General features: G+C 38.2%; 1 protein-coding gene across 1 annotated transcript in view; it reads right to left on the bottom strand.

Moving 5' to 3' along the window:
* Nucleotides 1-7778: 7778 nt before the first annotated feature.
* The window catches only part of XKR4 (XK related 4), a 235905-nt gene continuing 225658 nt past the window's right edge, over nucleotides 7779-18025 (bottom strand). The window contains exon 3 of the mRNA XM_087735653.1: nucleotides 7779-9297. Within this exon, the coding sequence (XP_087591779.1) occupies nucleotides 8351-9297 (947 nt within the window). The 3' untranslated portion in view covers nucleotides 7779-8350. The remainder of the gene's footprint in view (nucleotides 9298-18025) is intronic.

An 18025-nucleotide genomic window follows, 5' to 3' on the forward strand; every position in this document is an offset into this window, starting at 1 on the left:
ATATTCAGTGAAACAAATACAACCAACATTAAATGAAACAAAAGGTTTAACTGGTCCCTTTGCCATTTGCCTGTATTTTTTTTTCCTTGATTGATGAACTAAATGTGAGAAATCCTTGTTTATTTTGTACAAATCTTTTTTTTTCCCATTCTATTCTTTTACCAAAATATTTAACATGATGAAATATAGCATTAGACATATTTCCTCCACAACTTTTCATTTAAGTACTGGCATAATATATTGCAAAGCTGTCTCCAGTAATGACTGGAATGTGTTTTCCAACAATGTTCTTTTCTTTTTGCAGTTATCACTTGATTACCCTTGATGATGATGCTCCTGATGCCTTTTTTTTTAGGCCTAGAATTTAAATAAACTATAAGATTGAATCCTAATATAATCTCAGGACTCTTTGTCATGTGTATACACACACACACACATACATATATATATGTATATATATATATAAATTCACTTGATACTGTAAATTTGCTCCCAAGTATGAGTCATGATCCTATTATTTTTATTGTGAGAATAACAAACACTTTCACAAAGACTACTCTTTATAGCATGCTCCAATATGCGGGCACTGAATTTACTTCTTGCATTTGCTGTAACCTGGGCAATTTGCACACAACTGTGGTTCAAACGTATCATCCAGAGAAACCACGTCTGCTCCACATGCTTCACTAGACAGCAGAGAGCCTGTTTGCCCTTTGCTCAGCCCAAACTGATCTTTGTTCAGCAAAAAAACTAGGATCGCAAAGGGAGTGCGCCACGGGCTCAGGGAACTATGGATAAGCTACATGGTGTATCTCTGGTGCACATACAAAGTCTGCCTGAGCTCTGATGAGAAACCAGGTGAACGTGGCCAGAGTAGCACACAGTGCATTAATAGACCCGATTCAAGGCAGCGTGTAGAGATTCAGGCTTAGTCACAGTGCTAACCATGTTCATACAGCTTTTGGTCAGGTTGGAAGGTGAGCAGAGTGATTTTGCATCTGCCCCGATTTTTTATTGTAGATATTACTCTGGCTGGATGCAGGCAGTGGCACTGGATGTGCACAAGAACTTCAGAGTCCTCAGCACTAAGGGGACCAAATACTTCAGAATACTAGAAGTATGTCTACATTGCACAGGATAACCTTTCAGTTTTCCAGAAAGAGGAAGAACAGCCTCAAGATAAGAGGGAGGGAGCATGCCCTTCTCCTCAGTAGCGTGCAGCCCTATAGCCTTCCCCTGAGAGATAGTAGCTAGAGATACGAATCATTGCTAGCTGAAGAGATAACTGAGCCTGGCTCTCCCCTTGGTCTCTGCTTACCACAAATCTACTGCTGGAAAAGAAGTCATGGGTATTTCTGTGTAAAGCTCCATCTGATAGCACCCCAGAGGACCTGAGTCCTTCAGGTAAGGTGGGCAGAAAAATACCTGCTCAGGGGATCCTGGTGGATCCTGGTGGACTCCTTAGGTGGGAGATAGGAGCTGAGCTACTCTGTGCTGTGAAGACCAAGGTGTTTCTGACCAAGTCCAGGACCCAAATATTAGGTGCTTGAACGTATAGCATAAAAAGTTCAGGAGCTCCTGGTTAGTCCAGTTTGGAGGATCACAGTATTAGCCTGAGGCCTCTGATGTGCCTGCGCTGACCTCTGCATGTGTGCCAGAGCATGCCAGGTACCTGGTCCCTGTGTGTTGTGACTTTCGTCCAGCCCATGCACGTGGTTTTCCTCTCTGTAGGCTCCTTGGTGCATGAGGTGGGGAGAGAGTGCTGGACTATGCCCAGGCCTTGCCCTGCATGGGCTCATAGCACCCAAACACAGCTTATATCTTGCCTAAGCACTATGTTACCTCTCTGAAGGCTCTTGTCGGCGTTCAGCTAGCAACTTTTTTACCTTGAGGAAATCACTCTTCAGTGAACTTCTGTTTTGCAGTACCTTTTACACACTAGATGGCTGAGTGGACACACCTATTTCACACTAGAAATGCTTCTGTGATGTTTAGTTCAGTGCAAAAAAAGCCCAAACTCAAGGCTTTGTTGAAAGGATGTGGACTTTCCTACAGCAGAACAGATCTTGTGTAGAAAAGCTAGTGTATAAAAGCTTAGGTCTAGAGCATGCCCAGAAGTAAGATCCAGAAGCAATTGCTTCCAAAGATATCTGAACTAAGAGGCTGAAATCTACAGATTGTATCCATAGCAGTCATGTCTTTGTTTCTATGAATGTAGCATCTAGTTACATTGACAAATCCATTACATTTTTAAGTTTATCCCAACCATTCCTGGAAACAAGATTGTTGGTTACACTTTGAAGTTTCTTGGCTGTTTTTATTTTACAGTGCCTTGCATGCAGAAGTTTATATTTGATCTTTCTATTAGTTGGCCACTTATCTCACAATTTCTTGTAAATCTCTATCAATGAATACAGTATCTATAACTCTGTTGTAATTATACACAAGCTTCTCTCTTACCTCTCTAGCTCATGTAAATCACTCCATAAATGTGCTGAAGAGGACTTTTTCCCCCTGCATCTTGCATATCTGTCCTCTTTGCTCCAGGACTCAGAGTAGGCACGCGGCTTACTAATGGGCATATAAGATCCTCTGGATAAGAATTAGATGCTAAGCATTCAGAACAAAATGCAAGTACAGGAGCCAAGCTTACACGTTTAGAAAAGTTCCTTTTAATGAATGTGCTGGTCAGCAATTGGCTTGTGTAAGGATCACTGGAAATGACTGGTTTCAGAGACATTTTTCAAAGTCTCCTTGAAAGGATCACAAAATGGCAATTTGGTCAAAATGGGTATATTCTTAAATGTTTGAAACAAAAAGGAAAGAAGAAGAAATGTTCTGATTCATGCTGAGTTAGCACTCAGTTTAGAGCATGTATTTCGGCATGAGCCAAATGATATTCAGGCTCTTTCATATGAAGCAGATCTCCAGCTGACTTCAGTTAGGAGCTAGGAAGTGAAGACTTTCACTACCATGGTCTGAATTCATGCAGTTACTCACTCCAGGCCAGGAGCCTGATTTTCTCGTATTCATAGCAGTGTAACTGTGAAGAAATCCCACCAAACACCTGCAGTGAGGTCACTATGGTAAAACAAATGGTGCCAGGGGACCCTTCACATGTTAAAAAAGCTTTGCAAATGATCTGTAGATCAGTGACGCTATTCCCCTAGCCTTGCATGAGCAAGGCTTTAGAAGGTCATCTCCGTCTTTCCTGTAATGACATCTGCTCATACGAGATGTGAGAAGTCACCTCAGAAGCAGATCACTCAGCAATTTGCAGTCAAGTGAATATGATGGTGGAATTTGTTTCAAAAAATCACTGTATGTGAATTGCAGTAATCTCTTGTGGGTTTTTTAATTCCCAGATTTAAAAGAATCTGTTCTCATTTTGCATTTTATCTGTTTTATCAGAATAAAGAGGAATGGATTCAATGCTGTAATGCAAAGACATAGTTCTGTAAACAATTAAGGGAGGGTTTAATAATGTAATGTCTCTGGTATATAAGTGGCTGTTTGCCACTTACTCCATTTGGCTTTCTGCTGAGAGCATGGGCTTCATGTGAGCTAGTCTAATTGCTACAATTAGCAAAATTAAATGGCTTATTGTGTATTTAGACAATTCTTCCCACATTCTGCATTGTTATACTACAGAATTAGTAATTACAGTGTTGGGCTTGTAAATTCATGGACACGTGTTGTGATTATTTTCATCACGCACCTCTTGTAGGGACTCAACCTAAATAAGCTTGTTTAGATGGATGCACAAATGCAATTTACTCTGCTTCCCACCATGCACAGGAGCAGAAGAGGCAGCAGTAGAACCCCAGCAATCTGCTGAAGTCTTTTCCTTGGCATTGTGCAGGCAGTGCAGGGGGTGCAGAGTAAATCACAGCATCTCAGTCACTCCAGATTGCCCGACTTCAGAGATGGAGCGGAGAAAGGGCAGTGGCTTTGGGAGCTGAATCACTGGCAGAGCCAACTAAATCTCAGTACACCACCACTTTTAAGGCTCTTAAGGAGTTGTATGATCAAATCACAAACACTTCAAAATTGTTTAATTTAGGTTCTAAAAAAACCACTAGGCTAGTTGTGAATAATTGCTGGACAATAAAAAGCAAATGAATATATTTTGTGATTGGGAGTCCCTTTCCAAATAAAGCAGCACTTGTATTTTTAGTACCACTCATGAATTGCTCTTTTGGGGAGATAATGATATATTGCCTAGACTATCATATATTTTAAACAAATTTGGGTTAAATAGCTATTCACCACATATTAAAAATTGCAGCTCCAATAAAATTTTAATTTACCTCCTCTGCTTTAAAGTTTACAAAATCAGGCAGCTGAGGCCTAGCATTTAATTTTGGAATGAAAATTTTCTCAAATGTTATAGAAATTAATTAATAGAAAATTTGTTGATTTGCCAATGAAAATAGTGTTTATATGCCACCAAGCCCATGTAACCCAAGCACGGACACATTGTTCTAGCACAGGAAGCGTGTTTAAACTGACATAAACAGAAGTGGAAACGAGTTTTTTCATTATTAAATCTGCATGAAAAAAGTATTGCACATATTTTCAAATAATTCATTTTTTAGAAAAAGTTTATCTTTTTATAGAACAAATTTCTTTTAAAATAAGACAAAAGGTTTATCTTGCATTTTCTTTTATGTTTTCTGAATGAACATGGGTATGCATTACCTCTCCTTTATCTAATTAGAGTAGTGAATACTACTTAAATTGTCTTTTCTGTAACATACAAATCCACAACTCTTGAAATTTTAGGACCAAGTCTTTAACCAGATAAGTTACTGTTAAATCTGATGGCAAATTTGTTTGATTCATTAGAACAATGCTTACATCACTCTTACTTCTAACAAAGAGATGTGGTTGCTTTTCTTTAAGCATATAATTATGAACTTTTTCATTTTCGTGTTATTCTGGAATGAAATTTAAAAGACCTGATTTTTTCATTATTTCAAAAGCAGAAGTTAATTTTTTTTACAATTCTTTTTTTTGCTATTGCTGTCTTAATTGAACATTATTAATAGATCTTAAAACTGTCTGTGGTAAAAAGAATAGTGCATATTGGTTATTAACTGTCCGTAAGGCCATCATGGGATTTCAGTGTGGACTATGTTTACTCTTGACAACTTCTATAAAAAATTCTTACAGCTTTTAATGCGACTGTTCACAGCAAAGCAAATTAAGAAACTGTCCATGTAGTCATCTGACCGTTAAGATTTCAGTGGCCATCCTGTTCTCAGTGCAAGTATCACTGACATTACAAGCATAACAGAGCAAGATTTTGGAGAGCAAATTTTGACTCGGTATAAAATGATTTCTCCCCCTTCCTCAAACAGCCAGATTAAATTCTGAAGACAAGCTGTATGTACATACTGCCACATATGGTGCTGTGCACTCAGACCCTGCAGTAGTTTACTTAAGATAAATTTAAAAACATTACTGAAAAAAATGAAAAATGCTGGGAGAGTAAAGAAAGTAAATGCTAGATTTTAAAAACCACATGGATAAATAATGCCTCTGTGTCCTTCCTTCCAAAACCAAACAAGAGCAAATCAAACAAACTCACCCCAAACCTTCTTCAGAAACCTTGCAATGCAAGCACTGCTCCAGACCGTAACCCTTTAAATTCTGTACAAAGCAACGTTTCTTCAATCCTGTAAGCCCTGACCAAAGGGCTCAAGAGTGCTGCCCGCTGTGCCTCACTCATGCTAAAATTTCTGAGTTGTTAAAGCAGCAGCAAACACATTGAACTGTTTCCAAAACAAACCCTCACATCTTGGATTACAAAGCTTACCATTTGCCTTGTTTGTAAAGAAAAACAGCACTTCCCTTGTGCGAGTTAGCGTTTGATTCTGGAGTGAAGGCTCTACTGAATTTGAGAGGACAAAGGGCTTGCTCCCAAAATCTTTTTTTATCAGTTCTTGCAGTGGTATATTTTCTGCCAAAATATGAGTGCTTTTCTCTGAATAATCAGCTATATCTCCATGGAAGGAAGGGCAATCACTTTGTACAAGGCTTCAGGTTTGGACTATCAAAGAATTATTTTATTTAAAAAATTATTATAGAGGCAGTTGGCCACTGCTTAATTTGAAAATACCTAAGACACCCTTGAAGCACGGGTGTTTTCTGATCTGTGTAAAGTTCCCTCTGACTTGCAGATTCCTGCACTTCCACAGATGTTTTGTTTTGAGGAACTTGCCCCAGCAAAGAACAACAGGTATCGAACATTTCACTAATAAAAAAAGTCAACATTAAAAATGGCTAATTGAACGCATACAAATAAACATAGGCTGTGTAACCTCGGCCATTTCATAGTACAAATATTAATAACAGGAAAGACTGACATTTACCCAGCAGCATGTACAGCAGTGACTACACTGGATATACCTGACAGTGAAGGTTACAATACCAATCATCAGGTCTTCTCCATCCTGACAATGCCATTTACAACAGTAACTCTTCAGTTCTGCTTCGCTCTCCTAAAATGGATGGAAATAGTTATAGCAAACTGTTTCTTATGGAATCGCTTGGTGTCTTTACAAGCCACTTACATTTGAAGCAGGATCCGCGGTTTATAGAGTATTCTAAAAGTACCCATGTAGGCTTTCATATGGCATTACACTGCAAAACAAATCCATAATGTGTGAAAATCAGGTTTATATCAACCTGCAGAAGCCAGTTGATAAAATTCATGGACCAATTCTTAAAATCTAAGCTATAAAGAGAATGAAATGTATTAAAAGATTTGAGGTTTATAAAAAGTAACCTTTTTATACCATATTTTTACTTTACAAAAATATTGAAATAATTCATGAGTTTTTCACTCTGCACCAGCTTTAAAAAAAATACTATCAAATTTTGACTTGCACCTTTAATGCATCTGAAAGCACCATCAGGGGATACTTTTAACACAAAGGAGGATATCACTGACTAGATTTAGGGAGGTATTTAAAACCCAAAAGCTTGCAGCAAAAGCACTCTATTACAAGAGATTCAATGTAATTTTTAAACGTATCTGGACACAAGTCTTGAACAGGCAGAAGAGGATCTTCCTCATAACTTGCTTATATTATACTTCGGTGAATATACTTACTAAGAGGTGGCTGAAAGCCTTTAAAAGACATCACTTTCACCTTGGGTGGGAAAAATCAGAGCTGTCTCTACAGGTTGAGAACTTGATTGGTCTTTCCTGCTTTTTGTTCTGGTAGGGCTCGTGCCACTCGTTATCTGTCCCTCAGGCAATATCAACCTTGCAGTTATACAATGTTTGGCACTAGAAGGGTATGGCATGTCACAGTCTCTTGTCACCCCTGCATACATTCACACACTGAATCATGCATTCTCAGTCCTGAAACAGAGAAGTTTCAGTGTGTTCATCTCCTCGTAGTTTCTTCCGAAATATCTGAATGGGGTCCTCCAAAAAGTTTAGAATACGAAAACTATACTTCCCTGTTCTTTTACATATATATATATTTTTTTTTTTTGCAAATTGAACACTGAATCATGATTATCATTTAATTTACATCACTACGTGCTAGAGCTCCTTATTTCTCCTGAAAACCAGAAGTGAGCTGCATAGGATTTCTGTTAAAAATAACACAAAGAACTTAAATTGCATTTAAAAAGACTTTGAAATTCCACAGAAAACAAACAGTTCTGGTAGTATTAGTGTTTATGACCCAATTAATCAGAATTTAGTTTATTTTCCATTGACAGCCTTACAAACATGATGGTGTATCTTTTTAATTAAGAACTATTTTGCAAACCTATTCTAACCTGAATGGTTGATTTATGGGAGTGTTGAAGACTACTGTGTTCCTATTTTTTCCCCAGAAAACAGTTTTCGTAACAGCAACATTGAGTGCTACAGTTTTGTTATCTTTGAAAAGTTTTTTTTTGTTTGTTTTTGCCATTGATTCTGCAAATATCAATCATTCATTTCTAAAATAAAATGCACTACTGGCTAAAGTTGAAAGCTCTGGTCAGAGCCTTCCTGTTGGTTTGATTGTAAGTACTGTGCAGTCAGAGTTTCATAGCAGCAAGGAGTCGTGGGTGAGTTTCCCCGGCTGAAGTAACTGATCTGTATGTGTGGGTCAGGGTTTGGGTTTTTTTTGAGGCTTTCAGGCGATGCTGCTGTATCAGTGTCCTGCAGACAGACTGCACACAGTGGATCAAATGATAATCATGATGATAGCCAGACTAAGAACACTACAGCTTGCTGCTCTACTTGTAGTACGCAGTTTAGTTATTCCTACAGCCCTACTGTCAACCCTTAATTTGGACTGTCACGTCGCAGCTTCTTCAAGCTGTGTTTTTGTTTTGTTTACAAGGTGGTTTCATATTCCAAGCGCTCCTGGATAAGGGCATCATCTTTATACTGTAGCCGTGGAGGAGCAGGGGAACATTCAAATGCTAAGATCGCCTTCCTCAGGCTCCTGTCCAACACGTGTCTCTCCCACGCTGGGTACCTGTTCCTGAACAGATCGATTTTAATGACAGACTCCTCAATCCTTGGTGGCCGGGATGAAGGTGTGGATGGTGCGGTGGGTCTCACCTGAAACACAGGCACACATCCATCCCTCTCCCCGAATTTTTGATCCCGCTCGCTCGTGACACTCCGGTTGTTGGAGATGGACCGTAGAGTGTTTGTTGCCACTTCTGGGGGTAGGGTGAAGGCAGCGGCAGGGTCCTCACAAGCACAGCTTGGTGACTGCCCAAACCTTGGTCCGTTGGGGTGAAAGAAGGCATAGTACATTAGCATAAAAACAATGCCTGTTAAAAAGCTGCTGAACACTACACACAGTGCTGGTATGGCAAATGCATCAGAGATTGGTGGGGCCTTGTACAGATACCAGAGAGCACTCAAGGCGGTGTTTTCTAAAAGGATCACAAAATAGTAAATGAAAAGCCTACAGCGTGTCCTTCCTTCCTTGACATTGAACCAGCTGAAGATATAGATTATCCCAACAACCATGTCGAAAACTATCTCCTCCCATTTAGTGATGCAAAACTCTGTCTCGCAGTGGACGATCCAGAAGGTCATGATGCACCAGTGCAGCACGATGAAGATCCCAAAGTACAGCTGGAAAACCGAGGCAAACAGAGCAAATGTAATAACCCTTGCTGCAATTGTGAAGAAATGCCAGCAAAACTGGATTATAACAGCCATATAACTGATGGGTTTCTTGTCATCACGGGAGTCACGAAGGGCCTTTTGGTAGGAAGCTAAAGCCCAAGCCAGGGATACAAGAGATGCTGCAGCAGTAAGACCTAGAAGGAAACAGGAGATACAGTTAAGGCATAATTAGTATATCAGCACTTTGTTGAAACCGGTGAGATCCTTGTTGCTTTAAATGTGCTCTTCACCACTCACATAATAAAATCTCTTACTTCTCTTTAGCTCAGCCAGCACTGAGAAATGGACCTCTACTGCTGAGATTTCATTCCCCTTATAAGCACGCTGGCATGTTAGACAGATACACACGAAAAAGAGTGGTTAGCAAACTACACTCTCAAATGCTTCTCTAGCAATTTTGCAATTCTATGTTTGAAACAAATTCATTAATTTACAACTTTGAGCAAGCTGGGAATAGGTGTCTCTGTCAGCTGTGTGATTTAATAGGACCCACTGTGGTTATTGTTTTAAAGAAAGAATATGAATTTTCCAATTTTGATAAGTCATTAAAGGAGCCTAATATAAAGCAACTGAGTCTTTCTAATTAAAATACCAGCATCATATACATATAAACTAAATCAATAACAATGTAAGCATAAATCTACATTTTTAAAATAAATTAATGTAACTCTTGTTACATCACAGTTTAAACTAACTGCCTTACTCTTGCTGAGGGAAAAATATTGCCCGTTTTGATATTTCCACCACTTTTAAACAGAATTTTAATAAGCAGTAAATGTCAAAACTTTATTTTCTTGCAGTTGGAAATTAAACTAATTTTAGAAATGTTGGAATTTTCTACTGAATTAAAATTCTGAATATAGATGCTCCTAAAGTAGGGAGTTATGACTTTATGTTCATATAGCCATTCTGTCTCCTGTATATCACAGAACTGCCTATTTATAAGGCCCTGAAATATAATATTTCTGGAAAACCTGTCAAATATTTTTCACATGAAGAATTCAATATAAAATTATTTCTCATGAGATTTTCAAACTTTTTTGGTGAAAACAATTCCTATTCACTTGAAAATATGAAAACCGTAAACCAAATTTTTTAAAAAACCTTTTTAGGCTTATTTTGACTGTGTATTATTCTTTTGCCCTCCAGTGGGTTTGATTGTTGTTGGTAGGTAAACTTAAAAAAAAAAGTTGCTTTGCAACTGAATCTAGTTTCTAAACTAATCTGTTACCTCCATACACTATCAGAAAAATCCCTTATGTTCCCATTTAAGAAGTGATATAGTTCAGCATAATAATTCAAATGCTTAACACTTACATAGCATTCTATTAGAAATGAATGATAATTCTTCTTTACTAGAAGATTAATTTTTATTTACTTACGACTCATATCAAGATGCTTTGGATGGAAATGGGAATTCAATTGAAATGCAAAACCCCAGCCTTCTAAGTGTATTTATTATGTAAATAAAATTGCAATAAATATGTTGTATACAGAGGAAAAATGTATCAAACATTTTATAATTAAAACTGGTTTATTACCAAAGCAAATTTTATATACAGTTAATGAATGAATTCATAAGTCTCAGCATCCCAGACTGAGAATTTATTCATAGGCCATTTAAATATAATGATGCTTCAGCTTACTCTACTTCTAAGCAGTTCCTTAACTTTGAACTAGTTATTGAAGTAAATCAAACTGAAATGAAGTAAACCTTTCTTCTGTCTGCTGTTAAAAGCTGTTTAATCATTTCAACAACCTTTGGTTCTGGATGCATAGATAGTATTTTTCTTCCCTGTTCAATAGCTTTCTTTAGAACCTAACCATCAAGAATATATTACTTAAATATTATAAGTTTTATGCAAATTTTGTTAATGCAGAGTGGTAAATTTAAGCCTAAATACATGTTGCTATTCATTTTTGAAAAAAAAGTTTATTTTAAAACAGAAAAATCTAGGCTATGGATATAATACCTGATTCTGAAGTAAAAAAAGTCTATTTAAGCAATCCACCTGGCTTAACACACTAAGATTTTGCTCAGTAAGTAGTACGGAGGGATTCATTGCTTTCTGGAGGGATTGTGTTTGCCAGTGTTTCTCCCTCAGTCACTGGCAGGGTGCTAATTATGTTTTGAGCTCCCATGAATTTAAAAACCCTTTGTTTCAAAAACAAAAATAATAATAAACAATCAGCAGAATATAGAACAAACTTAGGATTCCAGGGAGAATTTTTAATAAAATTTCATCATTTTTCTTCCCATGCAGATGCCTGGATGCCAAAACACCACCGTTACTTCTGGAATCCTTCACGGAGGGAACAAACTATCAGCGATGAAGACAGGAAGGAGACGTGGTATAAATTGTTATTTTCATTTCTGACATGTATATTTGCTTTTCACGTTGGGCTGCCTTTCAGTGACCATTATCTCTGGAGACAATGCTAACAGCTGAAAACCTATGTTCTCGTTTTCCTGTAAGAATATTTTAAGTATTGAAAAAACCACAGTTCATTTCCCTTATGAAATGAAAAGTTTGGAAAGGTAGATGAACAGGATAAAGGATAAGAGAATCTTTCAATACAAATGAGCCACTCTGAGCAAGAGCTCAAAAATAGCATTATCAGCACAGGAAAGAATAATGTGAGAGAGAAATCCATGTATTTTCTTTGCAAATTTAACTTTAATGACCTCACACGCTCCCCTAGAGGTTTGTAGAGATATCATCAGTTTTGCATTAGAAGGTGTAAAATCATTCAATAATGCACACAGACTGTTCCAAATAAAATGTTAAAATTCATAGGAATTTCCAATGTTGTAATGCTAATTAATTCATAGTCATTGTCTGGGACAGAAAGAAACAAGTACAATAGCAATGTAATTCTGTTATTTAAATAGTCATTAATACGGAAACATCCTTTGCTTTTACAGAACAAACTCAGGGATCCTGGCATATATTGGAGACAAGGAAATGTACAAAAGGGAAGAACTGCCAGTTAAAGTCTATGTATCTACTCTTGTGCTATTGTCAGTGGTGTTAGGGATATAGAATTAAGATAGAGCTAAACGCTTCATGGGCACTATCCATTTTTCTTTACTGATGAGACCAAGCACTAAAGAATTATTAAAAGTATAATTAATAATGAGAGCAATAATGTAAAAGTGATGCAAATGGCAGTTTGCTAATAAACAAATGTCACTATATAAATAATTCACTGGCAATGGTTAGAGATAAAGTGAATTATTGTAGCACTGAATGGATAATTCATTAATTAGAACATAACGATGCATTTGCTGAGTATGTGTTCATAGAAACCTCTTTATCTGTATTTCAAAAGAAGAACTAAAATAAATTTCTGTTACTAGCAAAACAAAACTTTAAAGGCATTAACACGGCACCAGGAAAAAAGAACAGAATGTCCTATAGACCTTATGGAAAACAAATTGTAACAGTGCAGGTGGTTTAACTTCTGCAGTCAGAAAGGCTTATTTGCCTTTCAGAAATGAACAGAGAAGATTGGACTGTGATCCGTGGAGCCACTGTTCATGAAGAACAAGCACCAGCTTTTCCGCTTGCTCAGCTGCAGCCTCCGTGCTGACTCTTCGGGCGCCGCAGCAGCTTTCTGGTGTATTTGACAGCCTTGTATATCAGAGTCTTGTATTTGGGCTCTTGACCTTGGCAATTAAGATTAACTAGCCATTCTCAGTGAATATATACTCAAGAAACTATATGTTCATCTGTTACGGACTGTTAAAAGTCCAGGAAAGCAGGAATTCTGTAAAATGGCCTTAGGAAACATGAAAGCGTATTCCTCTTTCTTCCTTTTCTAAAGCTGAACCTTCAAATTTTTTCTGCAGTATATGATTCGGTCTCTAAAATTCTGTCCTGAAGAGTAAAGAAATGCAGGCTTTGCACAGGAAAAAGATCACTTCACATATTGCATCAGGCAAAGGATGCTTTTGTTTGTTTCTAAAATGGACACCTGAAAAACTCTGAATAGCAATTAGTCAGGAGTGTACCTACCCACCTCCAGCCTTTGTAGCTTAGCCCATCGACAATGACCTCAATAGTGAGACTAGCCAATAATGCATTGTATCAGGACAACTTTCTGGCAGGAACTAATTAGAATCTGTTTTGAGTGAAAAAGACAATTTAACCTCTTTTATTCTGTTAGCAATTTGCATTACTTAATTATATTATTTGTATAGAGGAATGACAAATTTGTAATTACAGAGGAGATTCGGATGTCCTTAAGACAGTACACTTCCTGTCTGAACACAAAGAACAGAATTGCCTTGATTGAATTACAATTTTAACTTCCTTCCCTGGAAATGATTCGTTTCTCCATATATAAGAGATGTTCTTGCATTTCATAGAGCGTGGCATGTCTGTACTGGTACTTTGAATATAATACGTAATGCAACGAGCTACAGCTCATTAAAGACAACATAAAAAACCAGGAACATGACTTTCACAAGTGAAAGCAAACATCTATAAGGGAAAAGAGAATGTATACAGAGATGGATACATTCACAAATGTAATATTATTTCAGGGAAGCAAGCTCAAACAGCTACAGGACAGTCAAGGAGGTTCTCCTCAACTGTATTTGTAAGAAATCTAACTGAAATGTCATGAGTAATCCAAACAGAATTGCTCACAACAGATAAGGGTTTTCCATATTCCATCTCTGCTTGGCAATTCACAACTTAATTGTATCCTGCTGACATCTCTACCTTTGCATTATCATTCTCCCAAATGTGCACAATTTATTTAACTTTGAGGAAAGCAATTCAATGTCTAAGCAGCATATATGATTTGCTAGTTTGTATTTTTCTCCCACTCCCACAATATAATCTTTAGACTGGGGTGTAACTGAAAAAAATATGGGTCTCATTCTCACACCAATTTTATCTTACTCCTGATTTGTACTTGAGAGAGGAAAGGCATATTCAGGTTCATAAACTACTTCTTTTCTAATCATATCAGTCCATAAATCCTAAAATAAGTACAGAACACCTCAGTTCAGCTGAAAATCCTACAAATGAATGAACTGATCAGAGAAAGTGCTCCTTGACATTCAACCTGATTTCAGAAATCAAACTCCTGCCAAGGCTTCTGTCTCCTTTTTAAAATTATACTAATCTCATAATTTCCAGGAGTAAATTCATGTAAAAGCAGGAATGCCAAACACAGCAGGACATCTGGGCATGACAACATTGCCTGGGATCTGGGACCATGAAATATTTTTTAAGAAAGCCTATTTTTACGAGCTTCCTACCCAGCTGGAGAAGTGACATTATATGTATCCAAGCTTCCAGGTGCTTTTCTGAACCAAAGCCAAGGATCTCTAACATTAATAGTCCTCCTTAAGGCCTTAACCCTGTAGGAAACAGTATATCATGACTGCATCCCTCCAGCTTCAGAAAATGGCTTGCTATATTTACACAGCTTCTGCCATACTGCTCTGCAAGTATAGCCACAAGCTTGATGTTCACGTGGAGGCCTTGCAGGCAGCTTGACAATAGTCTATGGGTTTCTGCACTAATTCCTTTATTCCCATACACTAGTACGGCAGTGTACAACATGGTATATATACCGTGCTTCCACACATGGTTTAATACACAGGACGCTTTGCATGCTTCAGGGGCAGCTTTTGATTGTATCAGGGACTGTGTCCCCAGGTTCTCAGTATGTGTTTCATGCCCATGGGTCTCATTCCCTGGCCAGTGCTGTGAGAGGAAACCTAAAGATGAAGCTTACTTTTCTATGCTTTCCTATTATCTAAAGGGATAACAACATGAACTCTTGCCCTCACCTGGGTTATTTCCTTCCTCGATGACTGCAGATGTAGCCTGCCAGGGTAAGCTGTAGCACTGTACTGAAGTATCCATACTGGAATCTGTCCTTACAGCCTTAAGCGTCTGTCATCAGGTTTCATAGTCAGGGCCATTTCATGTACAAGGATCCTTGCTGACACAGTCTTTGCTGGCACGTTTCTTTTTTTCAGAAGAGGGAAGCTTAATGTCTGCAGCCAGGTCCAACCCCTAAAATATGCTGCATGCTGATCTTAACATATCTGTCTGTACTCCAAGGCTTGTGGCCTTGCTGTCCAGGGTCATTCTCTATAAGCATGTTGCCAAGATACCTATCATTTTCCCACATCAGCAAGTTTGTCTTACATTAGCTGTCCTAAATCATAGTCGAAGGCTTTCTATGCAATTGAAACAAGCTGCTTGAGGTCAGAAAGGGACTTTTTTCTTCTTTCTTAGGGGCCACTAGATCTGATTGTGCCCAGATAGAAAAGACACCTTACTGAAATATTCCACTTGTGTAGTTTTGCTTAGAGTGTTCGTTACCCAGAAACACGGGAGTGATAGTGTCTGAGGATGCATTTCTAGTAGTTCGTATTTCCAGTGTTTGCCACAGGCTGCATTCACAACTGGGGACATTCAAGGCAATATAGACGGCTTCATCAGCTCATCTGCCAACATTTGGCTTAACTTTCTCCCACTGCGTACTGGGGTGGGGTAAGGCAGCGTAAGGGATGACAGGAGCTCTTCCTTGTTGAAATATAAATCATATTTATGCCTGATATTACTTCTCCTAAGTGTTACATAATGCTTAGAGAACATGCTAGCATACATAGGAACAATTTCTCCCCTGATTACTTTCAGCTCCTTTCTATGGATACTTCTGGTGAGACAACTTCCAGCTGTTTCTTTAATTTGGCTCTCCACAACTGACCTTTGCCCTTGAAGTCTAGAAACATTATATACATTAAACGTTACTTTCAACCTTAGTCATTTTACCTGCTGCTAAATTTTTTTCCAGTGGTGGTTTGGACTCTATGTAGAGGACCAAAGTCAACTGACAAAAGTTTGGCTTATTGTACATACCTTTAGCAGATTCTAGAGTCCGTACCAGACACCTGCCTAATGATTTGCCTCTTGCTGCACTCAAGGTCATATCCACCTTAGCAAATCTGTTAGACATACTGTTGAGATGCTTCTGCTGAGCAGCAATCCTGGTCATAGCTTTAAACAGGTCTACAGCTGAATGATGGTCATAATTTTATTTCAAGCTAACATCAAGAACAGTTTCCCTTTGCCTCTCCCCCAAATCCAAATTAAGTCTTTTACCCAAATTTTCTTGTTAGTGTCTCAGGAGTTCTTTTGGAAACGATGCATAAAATCTACTACAGATAAAGAAAGTCAAGTTAGCATGCAGGGACCACAAGAACCATGAAAGTTGGACCTCTCCTGTCTTTCAAGAGACAATAATTCAGGCCTCTCTTTCTCCACAGACAGATAATGATGAAAGGGTTTTGGGTCACAACAACCAAAAGCTCTGCTACCTTCTCATCAATCTGTAAAAGTAACTGACCCTTTAAGATAGTTGAACTGAAGTCACACTGTCAGAATATGCTAGCTAAGGCCAGTTACTAGCTGAGTGAGCATGCCAGTGACCTCTTCTCCTCCCTCAAAAGTACATTTTCCTAGTATTTGTTAGTTTCTTGTTCTACTAAAGGTGTGTTATATTTATAAATTACAATTCAGGAGTCCTTATTAGCTATTAATCAAGTCCAGTCCTTCACAGGCAGTGACAACCATCAGGTACTCATGTATGTCATGCAGTCTGTATGCTGTCAGGCTTAGCAAGACAGCATGAGATCATTTCTCCTGTTAGGAAGCTAAGCTTAGACTTCTGTACTTTCACAGCTAGACTCCATGCCTGTTGGGTAATTTGGTATCTTTATATTCCAGTAAAGTATGTGCAGCATAAACACGCTCACTGACTCCAGGCTCATTTCCATGATTTGTACATTTCTTTTTGGCAAAAAGTGCTTTTGATGTCTTGAGACTGCTGCAAGTAGCTTATAGTAATCAAGGGATTATCTGGAGACTGCAGCAACCCCAAGCAGAACAAAACCCCTGCCATTACCTCTTGAGGAGAAACAACATCATGGTAACACAATGCTAAGCTAAAGACAGGGCACCATCTACGGGAGAAGGCTCCACCTGCACTGCTTGGTTCAATGCACTGCACATATGGACGCCTTCCATAAAGTCAATGGCAGAAGCAGTAGCACTTCTCCCTGCTGCCCAACAGGAGAAAGAGAAAAAGATGTAGTCTACTAGACACATATAAAAAATCCTGTTAAAACATAAGTTTTGAGGAAACGCCTTTCTGTCAATCCACATTTCTGTGATTTTACCTTTATTTTTCTGTTAAGCTTTTATATGCTTTTGCTTATGCAACTTCTGGACAAAGTTTCTCGTGGTATATTACACTGATTCGGAGGAACCAGCCACACAGATTTTCACTCCATGGCTGCTAACAAGATCAACTGGAATTCTTTTATTGGAAACACTTTGGGAAAATATTCATCAAGTGAAAAAAAAAAAAAAAGATGTACACAGTAAATGCCATTTAGATGATTTCAGTCTTTTATGAAAACAAAATATATCTTTTCTTTAGGAATATGTAAATATTTTTTTTAAAAAAGACATTATACTTAGTCAACAGCAGTGTACGAGCATGAATAGGGAGAAAATTAGTATTAGTATTTGTTTCTTTCCCATAGTCACTGTGGTCACCCGTCCCAAGGTCTGTATGCTGTCCTTCCCAGTCCACAGGGCAGTGGCCTGCCAGACCCTGGCGGCTGGCTCGGGGCCGCTGCGGGTATGCAGTGAGCCCGTACATCAGAAGTTGGCAGGAAAGTAAAACTTCAGAATAACAGCTCTCAAAGCAACAATACAAAAGCCAGAAGTAAAACAGTACATGATTTGGAAACTAATCCGTTAAAGTGAAAACATGGTGGTGCTAGAAACAGTATTGGTTTCCTTATCAATTCTGCATAAAACT

Source organism: Nipponia nippon, unplaced genomic scaffold (assembly GCF_047370975.1).
Source record: "Nipponia nippon isolate SJK-2023a ecotype South Korea unplaced genomic scaffold, ASM4737097v1 scaffold_1, whole genome shotgun sequence".
In the NCBI taxonomy this organism is placed as follows: domain Eukaryota; kingdom Metazoa; phylum Chordata; class Aves; order Pelecaniformes; family Threskiornithidae; genus Nipponia; species Nipponia nippon.